General features: G+C 40.4%; 2 protein-coding genes across 2 annotated transcripts in view; one reads left to right on the top strand and one right to left on the bottom strand.

The window, feature by feature from the left end:
- The window catches only part of ing3 (inhibitor of growth family, member 3), a 7,410-nt gene extending 2,683 nt beyond the window's left edge, over positions 1-4,727 (bottom strand). Inside the window, 10 exon segments of the mRNA XM_027284300.1 lie at positions 686-849; positions 940-1,056; positions 1,192-1,263; positions 1,346-1,442; positions 1,716-1,781; positions 1,955-2,055; positions 3,360-3,398; positions 3,401-3,433; positions 3,569-3,605; positions 4,644-4,727. Of these exon segments, the coding sequence (XP_027140101.1) occupies positions 686-849; positions 940-1,056; positions 1,192-1,263; positions 1,346-1,442; positions 1,716-1,781; positions 1,955-2,055; positions 3,360-3,398; positions 3,401-3,433; positions 3,569-3,605; positions 4,644-4,727 (810 nt within the window).
- Positions 4,728-4,739: 12 nt separating this feature from the next.
- Positions 4,740-8,709, top strand: part of tspan12 (tetraspanin 12) — an 8,465-nt gene continuing 4,495 nt past the window's right edge. Inside the window, exon 1 of the mRNA XM_027283827.1 lies at positions 4,740-5,493. Coding sequence (XP_027139628.1) covers positions 5,428-5,493 — 66 coding nt within the window. The 5' untranslated portion in view covers positions 4,740-5,427. The remainder of the gene's footprint in view (positions 5,494-8,709) is intronic.

Genomic DNA, 8,709 nt, shown 5'->3' with positions numbered 1-8,709 from the left:
GTTGCTATGACGATGCTCATGGAAGCATTATTCTGATTGGCTTGCAGAGGATTCGCCTTCTTCCTACACTGCCACCCACAGGCTTGGCGTAGTTATGACGGCGCTCGATGGCGTATTTATGCGGGTTGACTTTTTTGAAAACGATGCTATGTGCACGATGTTATTTTGGAAAACGGAGGGAGGGAAATATTTGTTGTCATGTTCGCGTAATGTCATGTTCGCGTAATGTCATGTTCGCGTAATGTCATGTTCACGTGTTGTCATGTTCGCGTGTTGTCATGTTCACGTAATGTCATGTTCGCGTAATGTCATGTTCACGTGTTGTCATGTTCACGTATTGTCATGTTCACGTATTGTCATGTTCACGTAATGTCATGTTCGCGTAATGTCATGTTCGCGTAATGTCATGTTCACGTGTTGTCATGTCCTCTGTGTAGCGTGTGCTACACGTGAACATGACAACACGTGAACATGACATTACGTCATGTTCGCGTGTTGTCATGTTCGCGTGTTGTCATGTTCGCGTGTTGTCATGTTTACGTATTTTATGTTCGCGTGTTGTCATGTTCGCGTGTTGTCATGTTCGCGTGTTGTCATGTTTACGTGTTGTCATGTTCACGTATTGTCATGTTCACGTAATGTCATGTTCACGTAATGTCATGTCCTCTGTGTAGCGTGTGCTGACCTGGGCAGTGGCCTGCACGGCCTGGGCAGCAGCCATGGTGATGGCCCCAGCTCCGGCGCCGGGCCCGGCGGGCAGTGAGCTCAGGTTGTAGGAGGCCAGAGGCTGAGAGGAGTTCACACTGTACACGCTGTTGGTGGACGAGGATGTGCTGTTGGTACGGCAGCCTGCAGAGGACACAGCTCACAGTTAAAAAAAACACACACACACACACACACACACACACATACACACACAGGTGCACAGGTGAGGCTCACCTGGCGTGTTCTCCTTGGAAGCGTCTGACGTGAGTGTGGACAGCAGAGCTTCAGACTTAAACTTCTTCTCTGGAACGTGTTCGGTGGTGTGATGAGTCGGAGCGCTGTACTTCCTCTCTGTGAGACACACACACACACACACACACACACACACACACACACACCATCATCATCATCAACATCATGCACACACACACACCATCATCACAGTGAGTACTGATCCGGCAGAGCCCGGCTGCAGTCTGGACTTACTCTCTGTCGTGGTGTGGGAGTGGACATGATGGTTGTTGACGGGCTGAGACGGACTGTCCATCTCTAAAGACCCTGAGGACGAGAGGACAGGAAGTCAGAGAGACTTTCAAAATAAAAGCTCAACACTGCTCCTGCTCCTGGTTCTGGTTCTTACGTCTCTCCAGGATCTCGGTAATGCCGGCGTTGTCGGCCTCCAGCTCCATCTTGAACTTGGCCAGCTCCTGGTCCAGTTTACGCAGGTGACGGTCCACCTAAGACAAGAACAGAGAGCAGAACCCAGTGAGGACAGGACGGGCAGAGGACGGGTCCATGGTTCTGATCCAACAGACAGCACACTGTTCGCTGTCTTTGACTGACATCTGGTGGCTGACAGAGTGAACTACAGGGAGACGCTCTGAACAGTTTAACTCTGATTGGTTCGTTTAGATCCTTGTTAACTCTCAGACCAGCTGATGGTCTCTCTCACACACACACACACACACACACACACACACACACACACACACACACACACACACACTCACCAGATCATAAATCTGATTGGCCAGTTGAACTTTCTCGTCTGCATCTTCCAGAGCTTTGTAATAATCCTGAAACAGACGATAAAGTTATTAATATTCATACATGTTGACATGTGTCAGGTGTGCTCAGGTGTGCTCAGGTGGTCTTGGTGGTCACACGGTCAGGTGTGGTCACATGTGGTCACATGTGGTCACGTGTGCTCAGGTGTGGTCACATGCTCAGGTGTGCTCAGGTGTCTGACCTTCTTGATGACCTCCATCTGCTCTTCTCTCCACTCGGGTTTGTTCTTCTTTGCGTTGACGAAGAACTCGATGACTTTCTGCTCCAGCTGATCCGTGGCGTCTGAAACATAAACACAGGTGAGATTCACACCTGAGAGCGTGACGACTGATGAAACAGAAACAGGTCCAGATCCTGGTTCTGGTCTGAGTATTCTGGCATCCCGTGATCATAATCTTAAGTTTGATCTTTATTGATGATAAATCATGGTGACCGTGTTCCCATCAGGTCCTGGTTCTGGTCCAGCTCAGTCTGCTGGGTAGCAGTCTGCTACAGACCTGACATCTATGAACCAGAACATCTAAACACGCCTGCCATGAACTACAAACAGAACCAGAGCAGAACCCACCCACACACACACCGAGTACAATGACCTACTGATGCAGGACTTAGAGTAAATGTACTTAGTTACTTTTTACTTCAGTAACTTCAGTTAAAATGTTAAAATAATTAATGATTATTTAATCTGCCATTAGTTTAAACTATAAAATAAATCTATTACATTTAAAGAAACAACTTTAATTATTTGGGTAAATAATACAAATAATAAATAACCAACATATATTAAATAATCATTATATAATAAATATAAATAACATAAACAATATATATTAATTGTAATATAATAAATAAAAAATAAGAACTCTTCCTGTGTGTTTTCAGGGACATATATTAAACAATATAATATATAAATAATACAAATACAATATAAAATAATCAGAATGTAATATATAATAGTAATAATAAATAATAAAAATATAATAAAACAATAACTAAAAAATAATAAGTATATACTACTACTACTACTAAAATATTAGTAATAATAACAATAACCATAAATAATAAATAATAATAATAATAGAATAAATAATAGTAATAATAACAATAACCATAAACAATAATAACCATAAACAATAATAACAACATAACAATAATAATAACAATAATAAACAATAAAATAATAATAATAATAAATAATATAATGATTGAATAATAATATAACAATATAACAATAATAATAACATAAAAATAATACATAATAGAATAATAATAATAATATAGTATAAATAATAATTGAATAATAATAATAACAATAAAGGTAATAATAATATAAAATATAATAATAATATTGAATAAGTAATATTGAATAATAATAACAATAAATAGTAATATAATAATAATAATATATACAAGAATAATAGTTAAACAGACCGCTGTTGCCGGCTCTGCTATGCTCCATGCTAATGTTAGTCTAACGTTATATTAATTTTCTGCAGTGTTATAATGTGTTTGTTCCCGGTGTGTTAACTGGCATGTTGTCCCGGCTCCGGTCCCGGTTCTGGTCCCGGTTCTGGTCCCGGCTGTACTCACCTGAACCTGCAGGTCCATCTCCCTCATTTCCGTAACCTGTCGCGGAGGTCCATGGGAAGCTGCTCGATCACTGCCAGAGAAGAAGAAAGGCGGTCAGTGCTAACGATGCTAGGCTAGAGCCCGGGGCACCCGGCCGGGAATAACGCGCATTTAACGGGCGAGTCGCGCCAACGGAGCCCGTGCCGCTTGTTGCGTCCAAACTCACTCTCCAGGTAGTCCTCCAGGTACAAACATGCGGGAAACTCGGCGGGTTTAACGTTTTAGCAAAGAATCGTCTTCTTTCAATATGGCGCCGCCAGCCGCTCCGTCTTCACAAAAAATACCCCGAAACAGTGACGTCACAGGCGGTGACGCACCGGCTTGCCTCGGCTTTGATTGGATGAAAGCAGCGGGGCGTTTGATCTACGTTCTCAGAACAGAGCATCATGGAGTTGTAGTTCAGTGGCGGTATTAGCTTGTTTCTAATGTTTATATTTATATACATATACTATTTTATTATATTATATTATAATTCATACATACTTACATTGTATTATATATTACATTACATTACATTGTATTAATATTATATTACATACTTACATTGATATATTATATACTATTACCTTACATACTATATATGATATTTTAATTATACTTATTTAATGTATTACTATACTATTATATTATATGACATTATATTATATTACAACATTAATAATATATTATATTATATATATTACATTACATACATTACTTATATTATATTACATTACATGACTTGTATTATATTATAATTATACATTACATTACATTACATTACATTACATTGCATTGCATTGCATTACATGTATTGTATTGTATTATAATATTATTATTATATATTACATTAATAGCATTACATTACATTACATTGCATGGGCATTGCATTGCATTGATTACATTGTATGATTATTGATTAATATTATTTATTTATATTATATTATATTATAACATCATTATTCTATTTTACGTGAACGAAATGTTACGTGACGTGTTCAATAAAAATGTTTTTCTTTTGTTTCCAGTTTTACTTTATTTACTATTATGTGAGTTTTCTTCTGACAAAATAATAAAATAATTATAACTATAAATAATAATGTACATAATGTAACAATAACAATAATAACAACAATAATAATAATAATAATAACAATAATATATACACACACTGACAAACACATTCATATTTCAGTGTGTGTATATATGTGTGTACTTCTGTTTGTGTGTATCTGGGTATATATACAAATCAGTGTGTGTACAGCAGCAGTCTCGGCTTCTCTCGGCTTCTCTCGGCTTCTCTCGACCTGCTGACCCCGCGGCTCTGCGGCTGGAGGCGGACACATTCCTCTATTCTCCCCCAGGACTCTGAGCCTGCAGGGGGAGGAGGATGGAGGCTGCTGCCCGCATTTAATTAGTGAGGAAGAAGACCCGAGACCCGCCCCCTGAGTCCGGACAGAGAGCCGCCCCCCTTCAGTCCGGACAGAGAGCCGCCCCCCTTCAGTCCGGACAGAGAGCCGCCCCTTCAGTCCGGACTGCAGCTCCAAAGTTTCCGCGTCTCAATCGGACTGTGGATCAGAGGAGGAACGAGGAGTCAAGCAGGATCCGGACCCTCCGTTTGTTTACAGAGTTCGAGTTCCGGCGAAGGTTCTGGTTGCTTCAGTTGTCATGTGGATCCGTGCAGAGTCCTGGTCCTGAACGGGTCCACACAGAGTCCTGGTCCTGGTCCCCGCTGATTGATTTGGAAACGCGCGCAGCCTCGCACACTCCATCCTCCCTGTGGGTCTGAGGGAAAGTAAGAAACCACCTGTTGTGGAAGTTTCCTGGAGCTGCTCACGGATAAACCCGAGCCTGAAACGGGACGCCGAACGGAGCCGAGGCGCGCGGAGCGGAATGCGGGTTTTACGCACGGAGCTCACGCAGATCGTCAGAGGGTCCCTTCACATCCACAGACCAGGCTCCGGCCTCCGTGTTGTCTGTTTGCAGTGAGCATGTTGCCATGGTGTCCCGGGCTCAGATGAGCCGGACGGCCGAGCTCCGGTCCAGATGGCTCGGGAGGACGCGGTGAGGTGTCTGCGCTGCCTGCTGTACGCGCTCAACCTGCTGTTCTGGGTGAGACCTGAATCTGATCCACGTATTGATCCCTGATCGATCAGGACAGCACAGAGTTAAACTGGTACTTACATTTCATGTTGATCAGGACCAGAACCAGAACTACTTTTATCGGTCAGCTTTGTGTTCACATACAAACGATGTGACTCCGGGTTCACTTTGATAAACATGTTGATCTGAACACGTCAAGCATGGTCCAACAGGAGAGAGAAGAACCATGTTCAGTTTAACATCAGGTTAACTTCAAGAACCGGAACCAGAACTAACAATAACATCTGCGGACAGCATAAATAAATCTAGTTTATGTAGTTTTCATGACGTCATGGATGTGACAGTATGAACAGCTGACTGCGTGAATGATAATGTTTACAAGAACAAAACGTGATCACGTGTGTCATATTTATGTCATATGAACCTGTTTAATACATGAACACATGTGATGAATGTGATCTATAAAGTAACTGAGGAAAAATACTCAGTTATTAATATGACTTAGTATCATTATGCCTCCATTATGTTTACAGTTAATTTTTACACTTAAAGTTTACAGGGAAAGTTTAGTTTACAGTGAAAAATGAAAGTTTATAATGAAAGTTTAAAGTTTACAGTAAAAGTTTACAGTTAAAGATTAAAGTTTACAGTGAAAGTTTAAAGTTTACAGTGAAAATTTAAAGTTTACAATGAATATTTCAAGTCTATAGTGAACGTTTACGGTTAAAGTTTAAAGTGAAAGTTTACAGTGAAAGATTAAAGTTTACAGTGAAAGTTTACAGTGAAAGATTAAAGTTTACAGTGAAAGATTAAAGTTTACAGTGAAAGTTTAAAGTGAAAGTTTACAGTTAAAGTTTACAGTTAAAGTTTACAGTGAAAGTTTAAAGTGAAAGTTTACAGTGAAAGATTAAAGTTTACAGTTAGTTCAAGTTTACAGTGAAAGTTAAAGTTTACAGTGAAAGTTAAAGTTTACAGTTAGTTCAAGTTTACAGTGAAAGTTAAAGTTTACAGTTAGTTCAAGTTTACAGTGAAAGTTAAAGTTTACAGTTAGTGAAAGTTTACAGTGAAAGTTGTCAGAGATTAAGATGTTTGCTCAGAGATCAGAGATGTTTGTCAGATGTTGTCAGAGATGTTTGTCAGAGATCAGAGAGTTTGTTCAGAGATGTTTGTCACGGATCATCGTGTTGTCCGAGATAGAGATGTTTGTCAGAGATGTTTGTCAGAGATTGCAGAGATTGTGTTCTCGAGATCAGAGATGTTTGTCAGAGATGTTGTGTCCGAGATCAGAGATGTTTGATCGGGTTTCTCAGAGATCAGAGCTGTTTGTAGATGATGTTGTCAGAGCTCAGCAGATGTTGTCAGAGCTGTTTTCGAGATCAGGAGTTGTCAGAGATGTTTGTCCAGATCAGAGATGTTTCTCAGAGAATTCAGAGATGTTTGTCAGCGATGTTTGTCCAGATGATCAGAGATGTGTCAGAGGATTGTCAGAGATCAGAATGTTTGTCAGAGATGTTTGTCAGAGATGTTTTCAGGTCAGAGATGTTTGTCCGAGACAGAGAGGTTGTTCTCAGAGATCAGAGATGTTTGTCAAGAGATGTTGTCAGAGATGTAGAAGTGTCCGTCCGTAGATCAGAGATGTTTTGTCAGAGATGTTTGTCAGTCGCTCAGAAAGATGTTTGTCAGAAGAGATGTTGTGTCCAGAGATCAGAGATGTTTGTCAGAGATGTTTGTCAGAGATCAGAGATGTTTGTCAGAGAGTTTGTCAGTAGATGCGATGTTTGGATCAGAGGTTTTGTCGAGATCAGCGATGCTTTGTCAGAGATCAGAGGTGTTAGTAGAGATCAGAGATGCTGTCAGAGATCAGAGATTGTCTGTCAGAGATGTTTTGAGATCAGAGCATGTGTCAGGCTCGAGAGCATGACAGAGATCGATGTTTGTCAGAGATCAGAGATGTTGTCAGAGACAGAGAGTTTGTCAGAGATCGAGATTGCAGAGTTTGTTAGGTCAGAGTGTTTGTCAGATGATCAGAGATGTTTGTAGAGTGTGTTGTCAGAGATCAGAGATGTTTGTCAGGGTGTTTGTCAGAGATCAGAGGTGTTTGTCAGAGATCAGAGATGTTTGTCAGAGATGTTTGTCAGAATGGTTGTCAGAGTTGTCAGAGATCAGAGATGTTTTCGCAGATCTAGAGATGTTTCAAAGCAGAGATGTTGTCAGAGATCAGAGATGTGTCAGAGATCAAGATGTTTGTCAGAGATCAGAGTGTTTGTCAGAGATCAGAGATGTTTGTCAGAGATCAGAGATGTTTGTCAGAGATGTTTGTCAGAGATCAGAGATGTTTGTCAGAGATGTTTGTCAGAGATCAGAGAGTCAGAGATGTTTGTCGAGATCAGAGATGGATGTTGTCAAGATCAGAGATGTTGTCAGAGATGTTTGTCAGAGATCAGAGGTGTTTGTCAGAGATCAGAGGTGTTTGTCAAAGATCAGAGGTGTTTGTCAGTCAGAGGTGTTTGTCAGAGAATCAGAGATGTTTGTCAGAGATCAAGATGTGTGTCGAATCAGATGTGTGTCAAGATGTTTGTCGGACTGGTCCACATGAAGCAGACTGAGACGGAGTCTTCAGGTCGACCAGGACTGGTCTGGCTGTGTGAGGCTCACCTGGTGTGGGCGTCAGGGTCAGGACGGTGTTCAGGGAGTCTCTTGATCCATGCTGCCCTCCCGCACACATGTTGACATCAGCTGGACACAAACACACACACACACACACACACACACACACACACACACACAGATCAGTTTCCTGCTGCCTACAAATAACACCCAGAATGTGAAACAGTTTAGACAGACGTGGCCTACTTTAACTTTCACTGTAAACTTGAACTAACTGTAAACTTTAAGCTTTCACTGTAAACTTTCACTTAATGTAAACTTTACTTCACTTTAACTTTCACTAACTGTAACTTTAACTTTCACTTTAAACTTTCACTAACTGTAAACTTTAACTTTCACTGTAAACTTGAACTAACTGTAAACTTTAACTTTCACTGTAAACTTTAACTAACTGTAACTTTAACTTCCGACTGTAAACCTTTCACTAACTGTAAACTTTAACTTTCACTGTAAACTTTCACTAACTGTACTAACTTTAACTTTCACTGCTAACTTTAACTTTAAACTGTAAACTTTAACTTTCACTGTATAAACTTGAACTAAACTGTAAATTTAAGT

Source organism: Larimichthys crocea, chromosome XI (genome assembly GCF_000972845.2).
Source record: "Larimichthys crocea isolate SSNF chromosome XI, L_crocea_2.0, whole genome shotgun sequence".
Lineage (NCBI taxonomy): Eukaryota > Metazoa > Chordata > Actinopteri > Sciaenidae > Larimichthys > Larimichthys crocea.
The sequence above is the reverse complement of the archived record's forward strand: the minus strand, read 5'-3'. Positions and strand labels throughout refer to the sequence as shown.